The sequence below is a fragment of the Clupea harengus genome, chromosome 3 (genome assembly GCF_900700415.2).
Source record: "Clupea harengus chromosome 3, Ch_v2.0.2, whole genome shotgun sequence".
Lineage (NCBI taxonomy): Eukaryota > Metazoa > Chordata > Actinopteri > Clupeiformes > Clupeidae > Clupea > Clupea harengus.
The window spans coordinates 2,122,577-2,149,154 of record NC_045154.1 but is presented as its reverse complement, the minus strand read 5'-3'; the positions used below and the strand labels follow the sequence as shown (position 1 = coordinate 2,149,154).

Here is a 26,578-nt window from a genome sequence, read left to right as displayed (position 1 = left end):
TCTCAGCTATTGTTGGCGAGTTGACTGGATTTCCTGTCTACCACTACATTTAGTAAATGTACCACTAGAATTATATGAAGTAAGTATTGTATATAATCACTAAGTAATAACAAACTAATAAATAGAATATAAATACATTAAGTCAATAGCAAGATGCCTCTACTGACGAGTCTCAATCGTATTGTTTAGACTTTGCATCCAGAGTATGCAATTATATAAAGAGCAAACACACACAATTGTATTTATGTCCACTTCATTTTATACCTTGCATTAGACAGTATACATTTACTGAGGATTAAATATCTGCTTTGTAATTTTCACCTAAAGCAAAACAAATGGTCCTTAAACATGCATATTTAGTTGCAAACAAAAAATGAGTTTGGTTCAACTTAGATGTGATCTGACTAACACAGAACAGAGAGCAGTAACACAGAACTCTTACTGTCTATCTATTCAGTACAATTAGTGGTTAAATGGCTGAATATGGTGGGTTTTAAATGAGTCATTTCTTTCTCAAGGAAACAATATTAAAATAAGTAGCAATCTAGAGGCAGAACATCCTTGTCTCAACTCGATGGCGGATCCTTAGGATAGAGGAGTCTGGTACAATTATGAGGAATAATTTCTATAGCAATCTTAATCCTTATATATCTGTGTGCCTAAAGATTCATGTTGTATAGTTCATTAAAAGACAAATACATGGCACTTTCTGAGAGGTACATGACGCATATAAACAAAGCCCATGGTGATGGTTAGCTTTGAAGCTACACTTAACTAATGGAAACTGCTTGATAATTCTGTTACCGTCAATACATACGGCTAGCAGCAACACATACACTCACATGTATAGACTTATATGTGTGACAAACAGACCTACTAAAAGGAAAATCATATAATTATACACGACCATCATTCAACGCCTCAGCATTACAGGTACAGTAGACATTCCTTTATAGTAGTTAATTAAGTAAGGAGAAGTTAACGTCAGTTTTCTCCAGTTCCTACATTTTTGCAGATTTGTGCTGAAATAAGCATTCAGTTCACTGCAATCTTCATTCAAGAAATGCCACTTGGCTCGGTAAAATGGTTGGAGCAACCCTAAAACGGCTTCCAGCAGCCTCCATTGGTCCAGTGGAATGTTGGAGCGACTCTAAAATGGCTTCCTGCAGCCTCCATTAGTCCAGTGGAATGTGAGGGGGTGGGTGGGGGGGGGATCTCTGTAGAGATCACTGGCTGTCTATAAGCAATCCCTGTCTTTGAACATGCTCAATAATGGCAGTGTAACAGAAGTAGTACTGTTCTGGGGTCTGGATGCAAAAGGCTCTGTGCATCCTCATCCGGCGAACTGTCTGAAACACATTCAGCGTCCCAACATCCTGGAGCTGAGACAAGCAGATGTCCAGAGCACAGAAAGTACCTGAGAAAGACAGGAAATCGTTAGTAGTCTTGAGAGGAGCCAACATATCTTCCAGTATCCATCCAGTCACAGAGCAATAAAAGAGCATACAAAGTAGGAAGTCAAATTTACGTTCAAATCCTTGAAAGATCATTCTAAGGGCCAGAGAATCATTATGAATAAGACACACTTGAATACCAGTCATTATGAATAACACACACTGGAATACCAGAGAGTCATCATGAATAACACACACTGGAATGCTTGTCTGGAAGCTAGCCACTGTATGATAAACCCAGAGAGACACCTGTGTGTTACTATGGACCCTGCAAACAATTGTTTACCAGCAAAAATCTTCACACACACACCACACGTCATACCCAAGGGAAATGGCGCTGAAAAAAAAAAAAAAAAAAAAAAAAAAAAAAAAAAAAAAAAAACACCAGATGAAAACGAACCTGTTCTGCCGATTCCTGCGCTGCAGTGGACCACTACTGGAGGGCCGAGGTGATGTCCACTCCACTGTGTACCCATGGTTATTACAGCATTCTTCTGGTGCCTCTTGACTGCAGCCAGGAAGTCGATGAGTGTTACAGCAGAGGTCGGCACACCATAGTCTGGCCAGCTTAGATACTGGAAATGCACCACCTGTCTCTGCTCACAGTTCTGGACAAAACACAGGGAATGCTTCAAACCTTTTTACAGACTTTTTACAAAAATATATTTTTCATGAGTTATGTCATATATTCCACACACCCGACCTCATTATAATTATCATTATTTGACAGAGTCAAGGCTCTTGGCTATGGTGCTCTTTTATGTTCAGGACACTTGTAGACAGGTTAGCCTCCTTTGTGTTGGACATTTGCTGAACCATTAACATTAGTGTCAATTTCCTTGTTCCTGCAGCTCAACACATAGAGCAAGGTGCCGAAGTTCGATACCCAACGAGCACACATGTCTGTACAATACCGTCACTTTGGACAAATCAGTACGCCCAATACAAATGTAATGTAAATGCGATCAATCTGTCCTGGAACTGTGAGATTTAATACAGCTGGTCTCTTGTAAAACACGTATTATCTTCCATAAAGAGTGGTCCCCTTACCTCAGTGTTGTGCAGCTCTAGAGTGGTCTTATTGTAGTGGGAATGCTTCTCCACTCGCTGGCTGACTACTGCGATGGGGCCATACACCTCCTGCCCACCCTCCTCTAAGGGCCAGTACTGGCCACACTTCTTTCTACCGCCCTCATCCGTCCTGTACATTTCAGACACATTCCAACATTTTTTTACCGGCATGATATCAAAAATCAATCCATTCATTCAAATGAGCTGATTTAATAAGTACTGAAATATTCTGTATTATTCAATACCAAGTTTTAAAGTAGTCAACCATATCAGCATCACATGTTTTTGGGGCTGTTTTCCGTTCATATTTTTTGGAGTGTTCGTCTTTCATTTTGATCATGTTTGTTGTGTGCATTTTAACCTTAAAACGTAGGTAGTACAGTAATAACTACGGGTCCCTATTTGGACTGGTAGATCTCGGCAAACTGGCAACAGGCCTAGATCTTGGTTCAATAAAACGGTTGGGCAACCCCTGGATTAAGATGTTATAATGTCACAGATAGTAAACTCAGATTCCTGTTTAGTAGTATTTGTGCTTACCTTGTAGTCATAACAATAACAAGAACATTTTGTTCCCACACCATCCTCCAGAAATCTCCATATGTTCTTTCAAGGGGACCTGAAATAGAAAAGTTGTAATAAACATTAATAATTGTTGTGTGTAGTGTTTAACCATATCCTAATACTGAAAAAGTACCACAGTACTAGAGTTTAATACCAGTACAGTACCAGCATTTTGAAAAAAGAACCGGATACTTTTATCATGTGAATGGCTATTTGATCTGGCCCATACGTTGCGGGAAAAATCCTGGACTGTTCGAAATATGAGCCGCAGCAAGTGTGAAGTGAGTCAAGAGCAGAGAGAGAGAGTTTTTTCACTTTTGCTTAGAGACTAAACTTGAAGTGATGGCAGCAGCTTCAGCAACACCTTGTCTCCCTGACAAAGAGGGGCCCCGAAACGGAATATGTGAGATATTTCAGCTCTAAAGTAGCCCCAAAACATGGCAGCACCACTGTGGGAGGCAACATGTTACACCTAGTCAGACATCTGTTGGACATTCTTTTTAAGGAATTCTAAGAATGACAGGTGATAGTTGATTAGTTCACTCCCCTTGTATCCATGAAAGAAATACTGAGAGATTGAAAAGCCTAATAATATACATATTCATACATAGCCTAAATATTTTCGTGATGTGATGCTGAAAGTCAACTATTAATGTTACCCCATTCCTATTGACAAATGTTTATTTAATCACGGTTATGCTGTAATGGTGTCGAGTGGGAATAGGAGCAAACTGTGAAATCAAACCGATAATCAATCCCTTTGCGCCCTCTCGAGGAAGGGGGTATATCAGAGTGAGCCCTTGCCCTATTGATGTCCCAGTGTTTCTCTCAGGATTGTTTGATGTCTATGTGAAGCCATTTAACAACATCCGCATCACTTTGAACCCAAAAACTTTTATTGGTGAGCTGATTTCGAGAAATGAAAACTGCTTCAGGCTATGCAGCAAGCAGCATTTCCTGGTTGCTATGGTTGCCTAGTTGCTATGCTAGCTAACTAGCTAAGGAACCTTTTAAATAACCTTAAACAGTTTAAATGGCATTTAATGATAGATAGTTATCTAGCCGAAGTTACTGTCTCCTCAGTTTAATTTTACAATTATATGGTTGTATATTATAATATATAATTATAAAATTATTATTATATGAAAAGGCAGAAACCCCTCGGGTGCCTGTGCAGCTTTCCAAATACATATGTTTAACTTGGCAGCTAATTAGTTCATATTAACATACCCTAGCATGCTACCAACTGTTAAGATAGTTCCCTAAGATGGAGATAGCATGAGACCTTGCACGTTCTCGACACGGTGGTTTGTGCTTTGTAATATTCTGTGATTTACAGTCAGGTGGGGCGACAGTGGTACAGGAGGTAGAGAAGTCGGTTAGTAATCAGAAGGTTGCTAGTTCGATTCCCTGTCGAAGCGTCCTTGAGCAAGACACTGAACCCCTAATTGCTCCTGATGTGCAGTGTGCCATCAGTGTAAAAAATGTAAAATGTGTATACATCCTTGTAAGTCGCTTTGGATAAAAGCGTCTGCTAAATGTAAATGTACAAATGTACAAATGTAGGTGGGAAGACACCTGTGACTGGACCATTATGGAAGACTGAGTGGGAATGAAAATGTTATTTATTCCGTGTTGTTTTTACCTGATACTGGATTTTGTATGTGAAAGGGGCTCATGACGTCGTATGCAAATCACTGCAAAGAGACTTTTCAATCATGCATATGCCCCAAGCTTCCCCATTAATTAATGCACACATGCATCTCTAGCAAAGTCACAAATGTGATTTTATACAGAGATTTGGCCATTCATGTTTCATACATTGGAATTCTTTTTTCCCTCTTTTTTGTGCAACATTAGGCTATAATATTTCTTGGAATAACCTCTTCCTAGATTATGATATCTCTAATCAGTCTCATCAAAATGTGTTCTAGGAATGGTATTGAAAAGTATTGAAATACATGACTAAGTATCGTATCGAAAACAAAAATGTTGGTATCGTGACAACACTAGCTGTGTGTAACAGCATATTATGCAATAAAATAACTCCTTAATGTCTACAAATTCTCTCATCTCTTGTTTTAGTGTGTATTCATAAAAATAAATCAATTGCAATTACTTTTTTGACAATTTTCAGCCCAATGGATTTCCAGCTAGTTAAGAATATTTCAACCACACCTTGCGTGCCGATATAGGCATTCTTCTGTTTGTATCCATCCATAAAGCTGGCATTAATGTAGTCTGATCTCTGTAGTGGAAATAACACAAGCAGTGAGAAACAAGCGTAATATATTGCCTGAGATCACTACAGTCATGAAATACAGAAATGTCAAATTCAACAGAAGGTTGATCTAAAGGTTTGATCTACACACCTCATTTCTCCTGGCTTTGAGGCAAACTCGTGTTTGGTCTAAGCAAAGAACATCTGCATACCGATTCTTGTCCTGATTGTATGGAGCTCTGTTAAAAAAACAAAAAACAGGCTTGGTTGTATTTGTTCAAATTACACATCACTCATCAGAAACTTGACTTAACTTGAAAAAACTGTTTCAAACAATGAATTGGCTACTACATTTAAATGTATTCAGTTAGGTAGATACCTCTATCCAAAGCAACTTACAGCATAGTACAGGTATTCTATTTTTCCATCAGCGTGTGTGCTCTCTGTGTATCTAATCCATGACCTTGGTGTTGTTGGCACCTTACATAACTACTGGCATGAGTAACATACTTACAGAGCACAGTGGAAGGTGCCAGACGGCGCCTCTTTACGGATCTCCTCATACTCTGCATAGATGCCAGGCCGATGGAGCGCCCCCACATGGTCCATCAGCTCCTGAAGTCTCAAGGCCTCTGGGCCTACAGTGTGGATGGAGACGCCGTCCACTGGGATGCTCACCAGCTCATCCACAGGGTCAGACCTTCCATTCTGGGTTGCTAATAAATGTTTGTTCAAGCCACAAGCATCCAGTGGAAGTACCCCTCCTAAATGTTCAGGGAGACAGTCCCGCGGAAGGTGCTGAGGAAGATCGGTCATTTTTACCATCTGCACCTGGAATACAAAAATATATACTCGGTCACGCAAACCCCAAGACAACAGAAATATAATGTCCGTCATGAAGTAGGGAAGAAAGTAGATTACATTATGATAACGTTCCAGAAACAAATGAATGTACTAGTTGTACAGGCCGTATTGGTATTTGGGTGTTTGGTCTATAGCCTTATTTTGGTATTATTTGTATACGTTGCATCGTTTTCAAGTTCAAGATGGAGAATTCAAGAACTTCAGAGAAGCTCACACAAACACTCAAAAGGTAATTAAAGCATTTGACCAAAGCAAATCAAAGTTATAAGGCGCAGGTTTGTTGGTGGAATAAGTTTGGAAACAAGCAAGATTTTAATAGTGCTTACAATAGGCTACTGTATTGTTGTAGTCGTGATGCTACCTAACTTAGCTCGCTAGTTTGAGACAAACTATTAGAGAGGTTAATCAGGAATAAAGAAAAATGTGTTCTTCATTAAATACAGTTGATTGAAGTCAGTTTTGTGTTGCCAAAAGCACAATATAAATGCCCTGACATTTTCAACTGAAAATAAAGTAATGGTAAATGTCCGGTATTTAGCAGACTCTTTTATCCAAAGCGACATGCATGGGTTGACCACTTAGAGGGCACATAGAGATTGTATGGTGTTTTATCTACGGTAGTGATAAAGCCCCAAAATGGGTTGCACTTGTTCCCATTCACATCCATAATGAAATGGGCCTGTTAGTGGTTAATGATTAGCTGTAGTTTCTTTTATCATGGGGCTAGAGAGGTCATTTTCTATTTTGTTACTTTGTTAGCACTCTTTCCAGTTACACTAACATTACATGTACTTTATGAAGTTTTTTTATTTTTTTTTAACTGTCGTATCTACTATGTGTTAAATTTTGGATCTCTGGCCTTGCATAATGAAACCATCAGTTAACAAAGTGACTGAATTAAAGCCCCATTATGTAGGAATGGCTATGTGTGTGTTTTTGGCAGCCCCTAGTGTTTTAGGTTGTAGTTCACTGTTAGACCACCGCCATAAATGCAAACTGTGGCCTTCACATGAGCAATTGGAAATGACAAAGCTGGCAACAACACCTAGCCATAACAAAGATATTGGGGGATGCTAATGGAAATGCTAATATTGTTGCAAACACAGCCAAACAGTAAGATTGGGCAACAACAAAACACATTGCAAGCCAGTTAACCTGTGCCATGATTACTAATAGCAGCTCGCTATTCTATTCGGTTATCAGCTTGAAGTGAAGTGTTTCTAAAAACAACCAGTAATAGATACTGAATCCCCATTCCCACTCAGCTGTCAATCACAGCAACGTTGTTTCTGCGTCTTCAGCCCCACATGAAACAGTATATTACGGAATACTAAGCGTGAACCTCCGCAAGACGCGAAGCAGTCAGCACCGTCAGCACTGATGTCCAGTGTAATGGCTAGAATAGAGCACTCATTTATGGCACAGTCATAGTTGAAGTCTCATGCTAGTCACCTCACTATCCTAGCTATCTAACTAGCTTAGTTACCCATCTTAACAGCTGGCAGTTGCTAGGATGTGTAAATATGAACCAACTAGATGCTAAATTAAACCTAATGTAATAGCAAAGCTGCACAGGCACCCTGACATCATCTATTCTAAATAACTAGCTATCATTTTATGCAAATGAATACAATTTAAACCGTTCTACGTTATTTAAATGTTTCCTTAGCTAGCTAGCATAGCATACCATAGCAACTAGGCAACCGTAGCAATCAGTGAACAAACAAACTCTTAATTGCATTGCCTAAATCAAAGTTTAATTTCTTAAAATCAGTTCACCATTAAAAGCCAGTCTTGGGCTCAAAGTGATCACAGCCAGTTGCAGGTGATATTAAATAACTCCACAATTCTGACACATTAGTGGTGCAAGGGCTTACATTGATATCAACGTAGTGAAGGGGGAGAAGTCCCCCCTCCCCCTTCTTGAAGACTGGAATCTTGTGGCTCGCTTTCCCACTTATGCTGTCGCATAGGATTGATATTATTATTAGGTCGTATAGGATTGATATTATTATTAGGTGCATAGGATTGATATTATTAGGTGCATAGGATTAATATTATTATTAGGTGCATAGGATTGATATTATTATTAGGTTGCATAGGATTGATATTATTAGGTGCATAGGATTGATATTATTAGGTTGCATAGGATTGATATTATTATTAGGTGCATAGGATTGATATTATTATTAGGTTGCATAGGATTGATATTATTAGGTTGCATAGGATTGATATTATTATTAGGTTGCATAGGATTGATATTATTAGGTGCATAGGATTGATATTATTATTAGGTTGCATAGGATTGATATTATTATTAGGTTGCATAGGATTGATATTATTAGGTGCATAGGATTGATATTATTAGGTGCATAGGATTGATATTATTAGGTGCATATGATTGATATTATTATTAGGTTGCATAGGATTGATATTATTAGGTTGCATAGGATTGATATTATTATTAGGTTGCATAGGATTGATATTATTAGGTGCATAGGATTGATATTATTATTAGGTTGCAAGAGGGCAGAATGATGGACCGACTTCACCGGATTAATGACATCACCTCCTATTCCCACATGATGTGAATAGATTATATTAACGGCTTTCTAAACATAATTACGGCTTACATAAATCAATGACATAAAAATAAGACTTGCAGATTAACTGAACAAACTCATTACATTTTTGTCATTAAATTGTTTCTATCATTGCTTGCAATCATGGCCCAACCACAAGTTTTTCTTTCCTACCAAGTGGAAGCAATAATAGAAGCAGAGAAAGGAGAAAGGACAGGAGACGGAGAGACAATGTCCGGGCTGCTTTTGGATTCCTAATTGCTCAGTTCTTTGTAACTTGTTGCTTTATAAACACAAGGCATCTGCCAACTCTGGAGTACACTTACCCTCTCTCTTAGCTTTTCCTTTAGCAGCAGACTCAACAGGTTGTATGGAACACGGAACCACACTGGTGCCCCAACAATAAACACTTTCTTCAGTCTGGCCGGAAACGCCCCCTAAATAAGAAGGCACATCTCAAAATGAGGAACAAACTGAGACTGAATACATGCAAGACAATAACTTGTGTAAATACCCAGAAAGCCTTCAATAATTTACCTTTTCACACTCTGCCTGGAATAAATTCACAAGACGTTTGCAACACTGGCCACTAAGGTCTAATCCACAGGTAGTTGCGATTGACATTACCGTGCGGACAGTAGTGTTGTCACGATACCAACATTTTTGTTACGACACGTCATGTATATGATATTTTCGCTACTTTGATACCATACCTAGAAAACATTTTGATGAGACGGATTAGATATATCATAATCGGGGAATAGGTTAGGCTGTGTCATATTGTAGGCTTATCTAGGTATGATGAACAAGTCCCACTGCAGTTATGTCTTTCCAACACTGTTATTTGCACATGACGTCATGAACACGGAATAGGTAACACATTTTCATTCCTACTTGGTCTTCCATAACGGGAAAGTCACAGGTGTCTTCCAACCTGACTGTTTATCACGGAATACGATGGCGTACAAACCACCGTGTGTAAAACATGCAGTCTCATGCCAGTTAACCTAGCTATGAGCTATTCTTGCAATCTCTAACTTATGGAACCATATTAGCAGTTGGCAGATGGTGAAGTGTGTTAATATGAACTAATACGCTGGCAAGTTAAACCTATGTATTTGGGCGCCAAGCGGAAAAGGCTGCATAGGCTGCATGTATGAATATGTATATTATGACTGCGGTGAGGCTTTTCGATCTCTGGGGAGTAACAGGGAGGGGAACTAGTCAACTATCACCTGTCGGTCTTTGAATTCCTTAAATATGTCGGGATGTCCGACAAATGTTTGGCCAAGTTTGACGTGTTGCCTCCCTTTGCAAGACACACTTTAAACCAGCGCTTGTAAAACGGTGCTGCAGCGTATAGGGGCTTGCCGTTTTCGTCCACTTTTTATAGCACAAATATCTTCATATTCCACTTCGGGCCCTTCCCAATGAGTGCAGGCGTTGCTGAAGCTGCTGCCATCTCTTCACATCTAGTGTCTGAACAAAATGAAAAAAATATACCCCTCTCTCCACCGTGGCTCTTGATTCACTTCATGCTGGCTGTAACTCATATTACAAACTCAGTCAGGGTTGTTTCCTACAACATCACACACACTACTAGCGCAACATCACTGCCGTCAGCGTTGTGCTTAAAGAGACCGGTTCCTATAAGCAAGATCAAACAGCCAGTCGCATAGTGAAATTATAGTTTTTCTTTTTCAAAATGCTGGTATTGTACAGTTTTCAAAACTCTTGTACCGCGGTACTTTCTCAGTATCAGTATACGTGCAACAGGTTATTAATTTCAAAGCTTTCAGTTTTCAGGCAAGAAAACATCAAAGACACATCACACCCACGCCAGCACCTGTTTACTCTCCTGCCCTCTGGCAGACGGCACAGGTCCTCCAGAGCAAGGAGAGCACCAGAGCAATACCCTTAGAATAGAAAACTGGAAAACTCAAATTTAGATAGAAGAACACAAAAAGTAGACTATAGTCCCACGCCGCTTTGAAATAATAATAAAAAAAAACCATAATACCCAGAATAACCTTGATTCTGATGTCCCCTTAAACCTTCTGATGGAGTATGGTCACATCTGAAGTACCTCTAAGATCCCTAAATCTCAGAATTAGAATCATTTATTCGTCAAACGTGGGGGACGAATGTTTGGGAGGATGGTATGAGGTCACCAGGGCAAAACTAAAAATAGCTCAATTGTAACGCCCCATTTTTAACATTTTTCAAACTTAGTAGCGTGATTTGGTGCGTTTACTGCAGTCTTGAGATTTAGCCTTAATCAGTAGACATGTGAGTTTGGGGTAACAGCACACAAAAGCTGAAACTGAATAACCCTTAAGCATAAGATGAACTCCCCAACAAAAATAAGCACAAAATCAGGCAGACAGCTATCTAGTTAACATAACATGACATAACAACAAACTTACAAGTTATCTTACAAGTGAGCTAGCTTGTGACCAGGTAAATTTAGGTAGCTATAATGGCAGGCAAATAACCGCTCTCACAAGAGACTTATCCAGGCTAAGCCTGGTGTATCCAACACCAGCAAGCTAAATGGTTTAGATATAGCCAACAGCCACAAGCCTTGCAAACAGCTACAACAGCACGCTACTGCAAGAACAGCAAACACACCAAGCTAGCTAATGTTACTTACAGGTCAAGTAGAAAGAGCTCAGCAACTATCTTGCATCCTTTTATGTCACAGAGGTTTTGCCAACGTGTGAACACCAATCCCAGGATTATTCAGTTATGCTCTTTTTCTCTTCTTAGTCTCCTCAGGCAGTTTTTGTCCATTCTGCTTCTGCCATGTTTGCAAAGAGAAAAGCTAGGGTAGCTAGCTTGTATATTTCGTCACGTGATAATGTAAAGCTTTTCGTATGTTTTTTGTGCTTTGACGAGAAAACTAAATAGTGAAAGACCTCCTAAACAGTCTGAACCACAGATGTGTCTGTCTGTTGCTCAAAATACTGCTGCTACATTACCGCCACACAAACACAAGGGAGTAGATCATTTGGTTGCTTACGGGGTTACAGACATCAGGGACTAGATAACCACAGGAGGACACTGCCATTTGTTCCCATGGTACCAGTACCACATTTCTCCCATACTGAGTTTAGAAAACAAACTGGCTTCAACTTAAAGGTGTGGTGGGTTGGATTTAGAGGCTCTATTAGTAGATATGGAATATAGTATTCATAAGTATATATATGCATTACTGTATAATCACCTGTAATTACAAATCATTGTGTTTTCGTTAGCTTAGAATAAGCACTCCATATCTACATGGAGTGGGTCCTCTTCTCCTGCCATCAGTATGTTTCTACAGAAGCCCTGAACAGACAAACCATAACACTGGCTCTACAGAGGGGATGGGAGGGGTGACGGAGGGGTATTCAGTTAGTTGCAATCTATAACCTCACCACTAGATGTCACTAAATCCTACACAATGACTAGACACTATTAACAATTTGCAGCATTCATCCCACTTCTTTGGGAATATATTAGAAATATAATATATATATAAGAAATATATGTTTTTAAATTCTTCTCTACTATTAGCAGGCCTTTGAGCTGGGGTAGATTCCATTAATCTTGTAACTCAACTAGATTACCAGGCGGTAGACAAACTGCAACAGAACCTCTAACTTGTAAAATAACTGAAATATCCAGACACAGTTTGTTGACTTCTTAACATGTTGCAAAAAGAAATCCCGTTGATTTGTCATATGAGTTTAAGCTACTGATGAAAATGTCCTTCAACTAACCTTAAGCATGTTGAGTATCTTTTTACTAAGGTCCAGCTCAAAATGGGTGTAGTTTGAGCCAGCCATGTCATAGATAAAGACCAGGCCATTCCTCTGAGTCTCAAAGCTGAAATACATAACAGAGAAAATCATTTGTCGTAACCATGAGTAATGTGGTGTCTCGTGGTGTACAATTAGGCCTACCATAAGTACTACAAAATAAAGTCTTATAACAACCACATTCAGTGGCATTGTCGTTAAATCATTTTGAAATCCTAAAGAATGCAGATCTCACCTCTCTACTGCCCGGTCCAGTAGATAGAAGAGGGCCTGAAGCACAACATGATTGCCAGTTTTGCTCGGCTGATGTAGCTTTGCTGTGAAAAGGGCAATGGAAGCCCCAGAAGGATCCCTCACGCTCTGTAAGAAGAAATATAGCCGGAATTAGTTGAAGTCTTCAAATAAAATGGCATACAAGTGGCGATGAAGCACTGAAAAACATTAAGTACCCGCTGCTGAGCCGAGCTCTAAGGACAATCTAAACAAGCTGTATTTGAATTCATCTTTTTACGTTCAGGAAGATTGCAAGTGAAGGCTAGGACTTGAAGATCTATTCCAGACATCCTTTGCTTAAAACATATAATTGCAATATTATTAATTTTGTTCATTCTTGATGAATGTAGCAGCAGTTGAGGCTGCCAGAATGTTTGCTAAAGCTCATGAATGGGACTAATAAAGAATGATATATACGTATTGTAGGGATGAAACAGTTACCACTTTCACAGTAAAATTCCCGACGGGGAGTATTACGCTTTCAAATGTTTTAATTATCATTAAAACCGTGGTTGATTACCATTCTTTGAAAAACTCACATTAAATACTGCCCAGCAACAACCAAAGTTGACAGCAGACTCCCAGATGCAGCATACAATGTGGGTTTGTTTTGAGAACACCGTTTGTTATACTTAAAAGCGGATTCAAGTAATGTACGAGTTACGAATCTCCCCATTCAGTTAGAAAGGAGCCTGATCTTGTTTGCCCGAAAAAGTTGCCCGGAGGCGTTACCAAGATGGTAGTCGAGTGGCGAGACTTGCCTATAAAAGGAGTTTGACTAAACTGAATTAAACAACTAACAGTCAGTTCGCTCAGGGAAAGCTGGATTGGAGCTAGCCACAATAACTCAAAAAAGTTTGCAATTGTGAATGTTTTATTCCGAACCCTAACCCTAGTATTATGAACAACTAGCTAACATGAACATGAACAACTACGTTCCTCTTGAATTCGTGAGAAGGTGTTGCTGTTTGATGTTAAACTAGCTAGCTAGATGGCTGTGCTATGTATTGACGTTTAAGCTAAAAACTGTGACTGCATGTATGTTTCATTTGTTTCAGCAATGTGTCTCAAGGGGGGTCATCAACACGCCCAATCGCTTGCTGTGAATTCTCCAGACCATCTGCTCTAGTCACACATGGGCTTAACGGGACGTTACACAGACCTGTACTAGGCAGCTGGCAGGGTGAGGTTCGTTTAATGTCCAACTGTTTTAGACATTTGCGTTCTCACATACAGGGGTTGTGAATGTGTATACGGTATGTGAATACCAAGATAAGTTCTAGGTTTGCAGTATATGTCTGAAACCAGCTTAGAAGGACTAAATGTGGTTGCATTTTAGTTTTTATAATAGTACTGAGGGAAACTTGAATATGGTCACCCCGACAGCAGAACGAAAATCGCTGCCAAAGGGGGAACACTTAAATCTTGGGAGTCATCTTCCTAAGCACCACCCACTACTTGAGCAAGCTAAACCCTTCTGATCAGGCACAACCAGTGCTGAGAAACCTGTCAAAGACTAGATCTCATTACTTGAACATAGAATGTGAAGAAATGTCGTTTCTTATCAACAGACGGAAAAGTGCACTTTATTTGATCCTTAAAAGGAACACTAAAACAATTTTTAGATCATTTTGGGTCAAACATTTTACTAGGGACTGAAGGAGTGTAAATTAGTATTAATCTCTCATGATTCTTATAATGAATTGTCCTAAATTTACTTCTATTCAGAATTGGGGTTAAGAAGAATTTCTGAATGTATGTGTGCTCTCTGAGTATACCCTGTCCCTGGGACTGAGTGTATGTGTGTGAGTTCAGCGCATCACTGTTCCAGCTTGCTTGTCATTAGACATCTACTCTAAAGTGCCAGGATGACAATTGATGATGGTGATTCTCCTGACTCAGCGTGACCTACGTAGGTTGGGACCAGTGATTAATGCCCTCAGACCTCTGAATACTTAAACTGAGACTTTCTCTCTTCTAATCAGAGAAGCTGGAGAATCTTTATGTCAAGCGGTGATCTCTCTCTCCCTAGAGGCGCATCATTGATTTTTCTACCATTTCCTGACTTTTCCTGTCTCCATTTATCTGTGGTACAAAATGACCATCAGAATCTTTGGAGGTTCCACCAAGATGTTGAGTCTTCTGAGATTTGAATTTTTTGTTGTAAGATCCTCATCAACCAGTTGACAGAGCACTATTTTGAACTGGACTGAACTGACTAACCTGTATTATAAATATCAAATCATCATATCAAATCATATTTTATGGCTATGTAGGATTCCATTCTTTTGATTGATTCATGTAAGTTGAGTATCTTGTATTAATAATTAGGCTAAATAGCCCTTCTAACAGGCTAATCTAAGTAGGCTAGAAACTCATCACCAAATAGGTTAGTGACAGGCTTATATGCAGTAAGAGCACTGCCATACTTTAATTTGACCAGTGGTTGGTTGTTTAGGGTTCTCCTTACAACCAGGGAACCACTGTACTACAGCATAAGTGTTCATTAGGAAAGTATGTGTAAGTATCTTTTGTAATTGTGAAAATGGTGACGACTCATGCGGGTTGAATATTTCTGCAAGCCACTGTATATTCAAATCCTTTACCTTCAAACTGTTTTCTCAGAAAAAGGTAAGGGAGGACAATCCTTTCTAACAGTAGCTATTTCAACAGTTCAAAGTCACAAAAATGATCTTTCGACATCAAAATACTGCCAGCTCCCCTCTACCTCAAAATGACTACACAGAGGTCAAGCCCAAAGCTCCCCTGTCCAGTGCAAATGGTTGTTACCCCTGGCAGCTTATGAGTCCTCGTTTATTACATGGTGGTGAATGGAAGTAAGAGAGGACAAACCTCCCTTTGGGCAGGTCTAGCCAGAAACATCTAATGTGAAAAGTAGGGATTCTACCACAACAAATACATATTTATATATGCGCACAAGAACTCACCAGAACTGTGAACTTCCCACTGAGCAGCTCTGAACGCAAAGGCTCCTCCTGGGGCTGAAGTCTCACAATGCCCTCCTTAAGACGCGTCTCCTGGCAAGACAAACCAAGAGCAGGTTTAAGATTACGCGATAGTACATTTTAACATGTTTACTGTTACTATAAAATATTTGTACTGTAATAAACATAACACACACAAGTACCCTGTAGCTGTGAAAAAGCTCAATGGCTCTGAACACATCAAATTTCCGAGCCATGAGAAACTTGATGGCCACCTCCCAAGACAGTGGCGAAACCCCATGCTGCGTGGTCCATTTGTTGATCTCCTCAAGAAACTGCTTTGTAGCCTAAAGAAAGGAACACAAAACTGCTTTTAGACAACTTCACAGCTATTTATGAGTTTACAAAAGGTCGTGACCTAGTCATACATGCCCTGTAACAGAATTTTAGAGGGTCTTTACACTGCGAATGACTGTGACTGAGGATTGTTAGTGGATATAATACTAAACGGCAAGAAGAGAATCTAGAACAGAGTTTACAAAGACTTCAGCAAGAAAGGCTCTTTACACTCTTTACATTTCTAAAAACTCCAAAGCATTTGAGTTGAGTCATTCCATGTGACCTCCCCAAGGGCATGGTAGGTAGTGGGGCCGCTTAGCTTGATAGTTCACAAGAATTGTGCACTTTGTGATAAAAGCGTGAAATTTGGTACACAAATAGCCAGACAGTCCAGAAAAAATTAGATATCAGGCCATCATGAATTTTCAATATGCCGGCCGTGGGAGCCATTTTTCAAGATGGCCGCCATTGACAACAACTTTAAAATAACACTATGGAGTTTGTGGAGCCGCCAGGTAGGGGTCTACTTTCTGCTGGACTATTCAGTAACTTATTTGCTGTCTTGCTTTGTCTTGTCTTGTCTTGCACTGGCTTGATGTTTGACTGTGTTAGGAAAGTTGTTGACTCGCTAGTTTGTCATAAACAAAGTAAGCACATTTCAACAGGTTTCGCTAAGTTTAGCTGCTAGCAAGACATCTCATTAGCGATGTTAGCAAGCTTGTTATAACACGCTTGGACATTGATGCTAGTAATAAGTGCTCTCGCGTCGGCTTCTTTGTAATGTTATTGTGATAGCTATGTTGGCTAGCTTGCCAACAACTAATTTGTCAGATTACACAGGGCACCAAGGCCAATGTGGCATCAAGGCCAGAAGGAGGGGTGATAACGGCCATGGCCATCGTGCCACCAGTGAAATTCCTGCCCCGCCCTAAGAGCAAACAAATTTGAGTCAGCACAATGCTCCCACACACCACATGATAGCTTTAGCTCATGTGCAACAGACTTTGGCTTGTTGCTTTGCTTTAGAAGAAGGAGGGCTTCACATACTTTTTCACACGAAGTTCACGTAATGTTGGATCATTTGGTCAATAAATAAATTGTATTGTGAGGTGACAGTGGTTCAGGAGGTAGAGGATACGTTACAGCAATCGGAGGGTTGCTAGTTTCAAGTGTCAAAATGTGCATTCGCACAACACTGAACCCCCCAATCACTTCCGATGTGTAGGTTAGCGCCTACATGGTAGCCTCCGCCATCAGTGTTTGAATGGGTAGATGTCTGAGACATTAAGATGTAAAGTGCTCTATGAGTAGAAAAGCGTGATATTATAAATGCAGTCCATTTACCAGAAATGCATAATGAATTCAATATTTTTAAGAAATAATATTTCAATGACTTCTTATATCAGTTTGAATCAATTTAATGCGTTTTGTAATCTGGCATGGCAAGGTTTTTGCAGGCACCTTGCATGTAAATCTCTGACATGCCCTGCTAAACCTTGTGGTAGCTGAACTGTGAACAGCTGACTACTCCAGGAACGTCTGATGTACCCCTATGTACTCCATAAGAGGTTGGTCTTGCATGGTCAGTCATGACCTCTGCACTTTGTGATGACATTTCGCAGTCTGGAGACAACCTACAGAAATTGTCATTATGAAGGAGTGTGTCCAAGGCTATGCTGATAGCATGGTTCGTATGCACTGTTACCACTACATTTCCATGACTTTTCCATGCCTTTGAGGCAAATTTTCATGACCTGAGTATACTTGAAAAATAAAAAGGTTGGTCACTAGAGCTAGGTCGAACCTTTGACTAGAAAGGTTTTTTTATTATTATTAATCATTCATCAGAACAATCATGATTATTCCTTTAATACTGTTTAAAGAAAACTGAATATTAAATATTAAATATTAGTTGACCATACCTGGCCTTATACTTGGCCCCAATAATCCCAATAATAAACTTGCACCACACAAACTACCCTTTAGTATGCATGAACTTTTGAGGGACTTTTGTTTTGAGATTATCTCTGTGTTTGACAAACAGCTGAATAAACATTAGGATGCAACAACGTGCCTTAAATTGTAATTCATTTGAATTTAATGTCCAAATACCATTTATAATTTCAAAACTGAATACAAGGCAGGATAACATAATGGGTAAGTAATTTTGTTTAATTTAATCTTTTAACAAGATAGAGATCGAGCTATGTGGTGAATGCCAGATTAATGTCTTCTTTCATGATTCACCGTGGTCAAGTGACGTGGCTGATCTAACAGAACATTAAAGTAGGTACAACAGTAAAGATTAAAACTCCAAAAAATACATTTAACGCCAATGTTACTGGCAAAAGAGGACTAATAAAAGAAACAAAATTTAAAAATGATTAAAGAAACTACAACTAATTAAACTGAATTAACAAGCCCGTTTTATTCATGGATGTGAATGGGAACAAGTTGAGGCATTTTGACTACTTTATATTCAAAAAAATATATGAAAATTTCAGGCATTTATGTAATTTAGGCAACACAAAACGGACTTTCCTTCACTAAAGTGGAGAATACATAAATCTGCAAAAAGATCCGACTCACTGATACTTTGACAGAGAGGACATGCATACATCAAATGATCAGTTTTCAATGTAGGTTGGAATTGAGCCTAAATAAAAACAAAAGCTCTCCATCTTGCTTCACCTACACAAAATAAACCACGTCTCTGACCGTCGCTGAGTCAAAAAAACAGCTCATGAGAACACACATTAGCAAAGAGAACCATTCATATGATAACCGTATGGTAAATCCAGTCGTTATTGGGTCATTACGAGATGAAAATGCGCATAAAAACGCCCAAATTGACTCCTATAAACAAGGATAATGGGGAGGAGGACTATTACAGATTGTGTTGACACCCATCTTATCAACATTCATTGTGTAGGCCACTGGCTTTGAAAAAAATGTGTGCCATATACCTTAACATTATGTGGAAGACAGAGCTATATATAATTATACCTGATAACAAAGATAGTAGAAAACTAAACAACCAAATCAAAATGGTTTCTGACCCATATCAAAATAAGACAAACCAACTTTCTTTCTTGTCTCACCCGATCCACCAACCATTTGATGAGGTGAATGGAAAGGCATATGCACCTGTAGCATCACCTGTAGCATCACCTGTTGTTTTGGTGCTTTTGCATTTGCAACTCCTAGAAATTGTTTATTTTTTGCATCCAAAAAGGAAAAAAAAGTTGCCAAAAACCTTACCTGATCCACAAATGTTGTGGTTGTGGGCTGTGTACTTGTGGAAAAAGTGTGTTTCACTTGTAAAACTAAATTCTACTGACATACAAAACTTGTCCATTCTTTGATTACATTTTTGAAGCTGGTCCTTCACCAAGATGTATCTTGCATTTGCAAAGAACATTGTATTTGTTTGAGAGGTGTGTTTTGTATTCGTACAAAATTGTGTGCATATTGGCAAATTGTTGGACATTTATAAATCACATTCTGTCTGTTTGCAAATCGCGGGCTATTTGTAAATCTTTGTGTCACTAAATTGATCACTGCATAGTACTGTACCCGCTGGCTACCATAGCTTAATGGTCCCAATATGACTTATCAACGACATTGGCTCCCATTCCCATTTGATGCCAACACGGTTAATTAACAGCTTTCAATGTAAGTGGGAATTGTGCCTAAATAAAAACAAAAGCTCTCTATCTTGCTTCGCCTAGTAAACTTGTTTCCCCCAAAATGTCCTTTAGCATTCATGACACTTCGCCATTTTTTTCTTTGGTGAAAGTTAGCTATTTAAATATACGTTTACTATCGAATAGGATAGTTGTATTGTTAGACATCATGACACACACATCTTTACGATGAAAAAGTTACTCCAACAACATTTTTTTTTTAAAGTAGCCTACTTACTTCAACTAGATACCCTAAAGCGGATGCTATTCTTTAGGCCTTTGGTCCAAGTTACTGACTCCTGAAAATAATTAACGTGGCTAAGTAGCTGGTTGGACATGGTCCTACACTAAACAAGGCCCATATCAGCGATTACCTAGCGGTAGCTAATAGATAAGTTTCACAGCGTAATTAGAACGGTCGACTGTTCACCTGGTGTTGCGCTCCCCACAAAGCCCTTATTATTTCAGCGGATATCATTCTCAGCGATATTAAAAAGAGCATATTGATAACATTAGCTAGATTAACAAAGATGCTGTCAAATTAGCACCACATTGTTACGACGTCAAAATTAAAACTTCCAGATTTTAGCTACGTTTTTGAATGCACTTTCAATATCACATGCTTTCACTGCGTGAAAAGGCATAGTTAAGTCCATATAGTATAAGAACATGTAGTTGTAATAACTAACGTTAGCTCCTATGGTGTCCCAAGCTATAAGTTACCTTAGAGAGCTAGCTTGCTAACATTACCATATATCCATCAAAGCCTTTATCCAAACTATTTTAAATTAAGGCGAATCCCATAACGTCACCCATACATTTAAGTAAGATTACTTAGCTATAAATATATCAACGAATAGAGCAAGCCGGGTTATATGCAAGTTACAGAGGACAAACATTGCCCAAAATCTTCTGTGGAACATGACGCTATCACGGGAAACCGCTGTGACAAAACATCCTCAAGGATATCATCAACAGGCTACATGGCTAGCTAACTATAGTCGAGACCGATTTCAGAAGGACTTGGTCAACTAAATAGTAGTTAACAGTTAACCTGACGTTAGTTAAAGAAAGACATAGATAACTATTTAGGCATGCTAACATTAACCTACCTGTTCTTCTTCTGCCGTCAAAGTCGTTGCCATTCTTCTCTTTGGTTATGTCAGCTACAATTCAGCCTACCTCTTACAGAAAGCAGTGCCTGTCTTTCTTAGCAAACCTTTACGTTTAAGTTTTCTCTCTCTAATGCCCAATCTGCTGGTTTGAAATAACCCGGATAACATGTCAAAATACTGATCTATGGTTCTACCAGAGGTTTGTTCGAGGTAGCTGAGCAATTACGGTATTCACAGATGTATCCATCGCTTCGACATAGAGGTAAAGATCACTTATTCACAAAGTCCACTTAATTTGACTGACTATGATTGACAGTACAGTCGCGTTATCAAGCGTCTTTGTTAAATTGCCCTGCAGGCTACGCAGCAACCCTGGTTGTGGGACGAGGCTGAAGTTAGGTCGTTATTCGCAGATCCTTATTCGAATTTCCGTTCCACCTTAAATGCAGCGCAGCCGACTGCAATGACGCTATTGCGACTGTAGGGGGCTTAGATGACCGAGGCAAACGCTCAATTTATGGTCGGCTTTTACTTTTACTTTAATTGGAATTCATTTTTTTAACTATCCGACAAAGCTATGCAAGCCGCACGCAGCCCGCAAGGCTGTGATTGGTCCGCTAACTACATCATTTCCGGAGTCTAACATTTTCTGGTTTCATAGCATAATACCGCCAAGGCAGAAACCAGAGAAGATCTGAAATTACCATTTATCTGTGTCTGTGCTTGGCTTGCAATTTAAAGCCCCATTCCGGGAGAATTGGTATTTTCGGCTACTGAGCTCCCTCTAAAGTGTGTAAAGAGTGTAGCTCACTTTTACCTTAAAAGTGCAAAAATACAAGAATGCAAATCACGCTTAGAGACACCCTAATGGACAGTGTACATGTGTATTTGTTGACAAGCTGAAGGATATGGAACCGGCTCAGACTATGGCAGAAGCCAAAGAAGCATGTAGACTGACAAGGTAGAGTAATATCACAAGATTTACACCAATATTATGGCACCGTCGGTACAATCATTTCCCGACTATTAACCACTGTTTATACATTGATTTTGTAAAATGTCTGCAGCCCTGCGGTTAATGCTCAGGTGCGGTCTATATGTCACCCTCTCTCCTACTATCCAACGACCCGCTGGAGCATTGGTCCTTTGGCTGGAGGTGGCACCACCACTGGTCACATGCATTTCCCCTTCACTCATTACTCCGGTCCCCATGTCAGCCTGCTCGGTGTCTGTGTGCTCCTCCTCTCCACTTACTGTTCCAGCCATAGCTCCATCCTCACCTCCCTCTGTATCGTCACCCTCTGGTTCCCCTTCTGGGTCCAATTCCATGCTGGCCTCCCATGCCTCGCAGAGAGCCTGGCCCTCTTCCATGATCACTCCACGCCATGCTCCACCGGGAGGAACATGCACTGGGTAACGAGGTTTCGGTGCACCACCCTTTCTGCTTCTCCATTCTCCAGACGCACTACATGCACAGGCGAACTGGGCTGCTACTCTACCACAACGTATGGGCGTGACTCCCATTGGTCCCCTAACTTCTGCCTCCCCTCCACATGACAGACTTTGACTAAGACTCTATCACCTTCTATCATCTTCACTCTTTGCTTTCTAATCATAGTACTTTTTCTTTTGGTCTTTAGCATTGTGCGAGGTCTGATTTGCCAGGGCATAGGCCTCTGTCAGAGAGTCATGCAAGGTCTGGACGTATTCTGTGTAGTGACACGGCTTGTTAGTGGCAAGGGAGCCAAAGATCAGATCGACTGGGAATCTTGGGCGCCTGCCGAACATGAGGGAGTATGGGCCGTATCCAGTGGAGTCGTGACGTGAGCAGTTGTAGGCGTGCATCATGGCATCCACATGTTCATGCCACTGAGGCTTCAAGTGGCGGCTCTAGTGTCCCCAGCATGTTCATTAGGGTCCGGTTGAACCGTTCCGTGGTCCCGTTGCCCTGGGGATGGTAAGGCGTGGTGTGGGTTTTAACGATGCCCGTGCACTTACTCAGCTCCTTCACAATTGCACTTTCAAAATTGCGCCCCTGATCCGCATGTAACTTTGCAGGGAACCAAAAACGGCAGAAGAAGTTCCTCCACAGTACCCGAGCCACTGTGCCTACCTTTTGGTCCTTCGTGGGGTAGGCCTGCGCGTATCTGGAGAAGTGGTCTGTGACGATGAGCACATTTTCAATGCCACCCTTAGACTTCTCGATATCGCGATAAATAGTCAATGCAAACCAGCTCCATGGGGGCACTGGTATGGATACTGACAAGGGGAGCTCTGACATTGGTGGTGGGGGTCTTTCTGAGGCAGCACCACTCACACTGCTTGCACCAGGCCTTGATCTCCTGAAACATTCTCGGCCAGTAGAATCCTAAATGCCCAGCTTCGTCATGGAGAGCTGTTTTGACGGCTGCCCGCAGCTTCTCTGGTAGTATTAGCTGCTCCACCACTCCTCTATGGCAATCTCTGACACGGCGGTATAGGATGCCTCTTCTCACCACTAACCTCCTCCACTCTTTTAGGAGAAGTCGCCCACTAACGGCCACTTCCATCCTCTCACTGAGGCTTGGTTTTTGGTTCCGGCTCTTGAAGTGCGAGAGTGCCGATGTCGGGGTATTCTTTCTGCCCTGCCCGTATCTCCTGTGTGGTCATAGCAGGCAGTGCCTCCGTCCCCACATCTCCATATGGCTCACTGGACCAGCAGCAGACTACTTCCAGGCTCCTCCAGAGCAGCACTTTCACCCATGGCCCCCTTCCGGTTCCTGGGCAGCTTGAGCCTCCATGCCTCGGACCACCTGTCTTCACTCGCTGGGGGCAGGTCTGCAGGACTTCCGTCAACTCCTGATTGGACATGCGCGAGAGGGCGTCGGCATTGGAGTTGTCTTGTCCCCTTCAATACTGGACATCAAAGTCGAATATGGACAGGTGGGACACCCAACGCTGGCCTGTGGTGTCGAGTTTGGCAGAGGTCATCACTTACTTCAGGGGATTGTTATCGGTAAGAACAGACAACTTGCGTCCGTAAAGATGGTCAAGGAACTTGTCGGTGATTGCCCACTTGAGAGCGAGGAACTCAAGCTTGTGTGCGGGATACCTCGTCTCAGGTGGGCTCAAGCCCCTGCTCGCATACGCGATAACTCTTTTCAGTCCACTCTGGACCTGCGCTAACACAGCGCCAAGCCCCACCCCTGAAGCGTCAGTCTGCAGCAGGAACGGCAGGGTGTAGTCTGGGTAACCCAGCACTGGAGCATTAATTAACTCCTCTTTCAAGGACTGAAAGGCCTCCTCACATTCAGCCCTCCACGTGAAGGGTCGGTCAGGCTCCGGGCTTTTCTGGGCCCCTCTCTTCTTTTTCCTGGGGTGACCAGAAGTGAGACGGTATAAGGGGGCAGCCAGGCTGAAGTATCCCTCACGTATCGACTATAATAGCCCGCAATCCTAAAAACTGCAGCACTTCTTTGCGGTTGGTGAGCTTCGGCCACTCCTTCACCCTGGTGATCTTCTCTTGGTCTGTCCTGATGCCGTTAGCCGACACCAAGTGACCGAAGTAGTCCACTTCCTGCCTCACCAACTGGCACTTGGAGGGCTTAAGCTTCAGTTCATGCTCCGGAGGTGAGGTCAAGTGTGGAGAAGTATTTGGCTTGACCCAATGACTAAAGCCTCCTCAATTTTTGGCAGGGGAAACGCGTCTCAGCTGCTGTAGGAGTTCAGCTTCCTATAGTCAATACATAGTCTTAATATTTGTTAGCTGTCATACAATGTGTTTTAATTGTAAGCATGGTTTTAGAGGTCAATTTCAAATCTTATCAGTGTATTTGGCACGGCACCCACTTTTGGAAAGCCTGCCCTAGAGGGCATGTTGTAAAAGACACTGTAGGACACTGCAAGTCGTTATCTTGACTGGGATTTTTTCTTCCCCATTGTAAGGGCACACAAAACTTGTGTTTTCTCACTTTAAAGGGCATCTAAGAGAGCATGTCATGTGTTTTTTTCATCAGAAAGGCACCTCAAGTTTATCCTTTTGTAAAGAAGACACCTACAGTATTATGACCCCACATAATGTTTTCTCCACTGGCGGGGCATCCTATTAGGAAATTATCCATTAGAGGAGCGCCTAATTGGGCATTCATGTAAGAGCACTTAATACAGCACAGCATCCCATTTTCACTACAGGAAAAGGCACCCTTTGACTGTCATGAAGGAGCGAAAACAGTCTCGTAGTCAACAGGCAGACAAAAGGTCAAAAATCCAAAAGTCAAACAGACTCCAAGGCAGAAGTATCCAATACACAGAATCCAAACAGGGTCAGGTAAAAAATCAGACAAAGGTCAAGATCACAGGCAGACAGAGCATAGTAGGCTTACTAATCGCTGGAAAGGCACAGGTAATAAACTGACAGGATCTGGCAGAGACGGATAGGCACACCGGGCTAAGCACAACAAACAGGTTTGCTCACAAAAATGGCGGGAAATCAAACAAAGACAGGGTGGAGTCAGAGACACATGTCATTTAAAAACAAAAACAGAAGGCACATGACACCACCACATGATCAAAACGTTCCGGCACATGTTGCCGGAAAAACAAGAACTCAAACAGCAGAATCACTAACAGAGCGGCCTAGAGGGCACTTCATAACAGCACATTTTTCCATCGGAAGGGCACCCATAAGGATCGTCAAGTTTAGATCATTGTAAGGGCACCTTACAGGGCACTGCATCATGTTTTCCCCACTAGAAGGGCACTCCTTTGTTCACACTGCAGGCCTTAGAGCTCAATTCAGATGTTTTGCTCAGTTTCTACTGTGAACTGGCCACGGTCCTCAACCGGTCCTGACCCACACGTGCAAAAGAACAAACAAAAACATAGCAAGCTGTCGTACGGAAGGAAACATGGAGGCCACTGAAGTCAGTGTTTATGCTTTTATTTAGAAGTTGATGTGCAGTGGAAGTCAGTGAATTTGTGAGCAGATGATAACGAGGATGATATTTTTTTAAATAATGGCTTTTTGTGGAGCAATGGCTGCTACTTTTGAACTGAGGTGTGTGTAGACTACCTCCAGCTGTCTTCCATGTTTGTATTCACAGAGTGACTCCCGCGGGCGCAGAATTGTGACAAATGAAGAACTAGAGTGACATGAAAGTTTGCATGGATTCCGATATAATTGTTCAGACTGAGGTCGCATTGTGAAAAAATCCAGACCTGTATCTATTTGATTTAGGAGCACGCGTGGAAGTGGCCCCAATCAGAATTGAAAAGAGCAGATTCCATGTGATTTGAGTTCAGATTCCATGTGATTTGAGTTCAGATTCCATGTGATTTGAGTTCAGATTCATGTGATTAGTTCAGAGTCCAGTGATTTGAGTTCAGATTCCCATGTGATTTGAGTTAGATTCCATGTGATTTGAGTTCAGATCATGTGATTTGAGTTCAGAGTCCATGTGATTTGAGTTCAGATTCCATGTGATTTGAGTTCAGATTCCATGTGATTTGAGTTCAGATTCCATGTGATTTGAGTTCAGATTCCATGTGATTTGAGTTCAGATTCCATGTGATTTGAGTTCAGATTCCATGTGATTTGAGTTCAGATTCCATGTGATTTGAGTTCAGATTCCATGTGATTTGAGTTCAGATTCCATGTGATTTGAGTTGTTCACACAGATCTGA

General features: G+C 41.0%; 1 protein-coding gene across 1 annotated transcript; it reads right to left on the bottom strand.

The window, feature by feature from the left end:
* Window positions 1-241: 241 nt before the first annotated feature.
* ptpn9a (protein tyrosine phosphatase non-receptor type 9a) lies at window positions 242-21,351 on the bottom strand. The gene is made up of 13 exons (XM_031564152.2): window positions 20,915-21,351; window positions 15,981-16,124; window positions 15,781-15,870; window positions 12,795-12,919; window positions 12,521-12,626; window positions 9,083-9,193; window positions 5,825-6,141; window positions 5,462-5,549; window positions 5,268-5,337; window positions 3,066-3,144; window positions 2,505-2,655; window positions 1,855-2,062; window positions 242-1,417 (listed from the first exon to the last, which is right to left on the bottom strand). The coding sequence occupies exons 1-13, from the start codon at window positions 20,945-20,947 to the stop codon at window positions 1,227-1,229; spliced, it is 1,713 nt and encodes a 570-aa protein (XP_031420012.1). The 5' UTR covers window positions 20,948-21,351; the 3' UTR covers window positions 242-1,226.
* Between the last annotated feature and the right edge of the window lie 5,227 nt (window positions 21,352-26,578).

What these genes read in the sequence shown, in the direction of transcription:
- ptpn9a (XM_031564152.2), bottom strand. Translation starts at nt 20,947, where the DNA reads ATGGCAACGACTTTGACGGCAGAAGAAGAACAG. An exon ending in AGCTTTTTCACAGCTACAGG is followed by an intron (nt 15,871 to 15,980) that starts GTACTTGTGTGT and finishes TTGTCTTGCCAG; the next exon opens with GAGACGCGTCTTAAGGAGGG. An exon ending in CGCAGGAATCGGCAGAACAG is followed by an intron (nt 1,418 to 1,854) that starts GTTCGTTTTCAT and finishes TGTCTTTCTCAG; the next exon opens with GTACTTTCTGTGCTCTGGAC.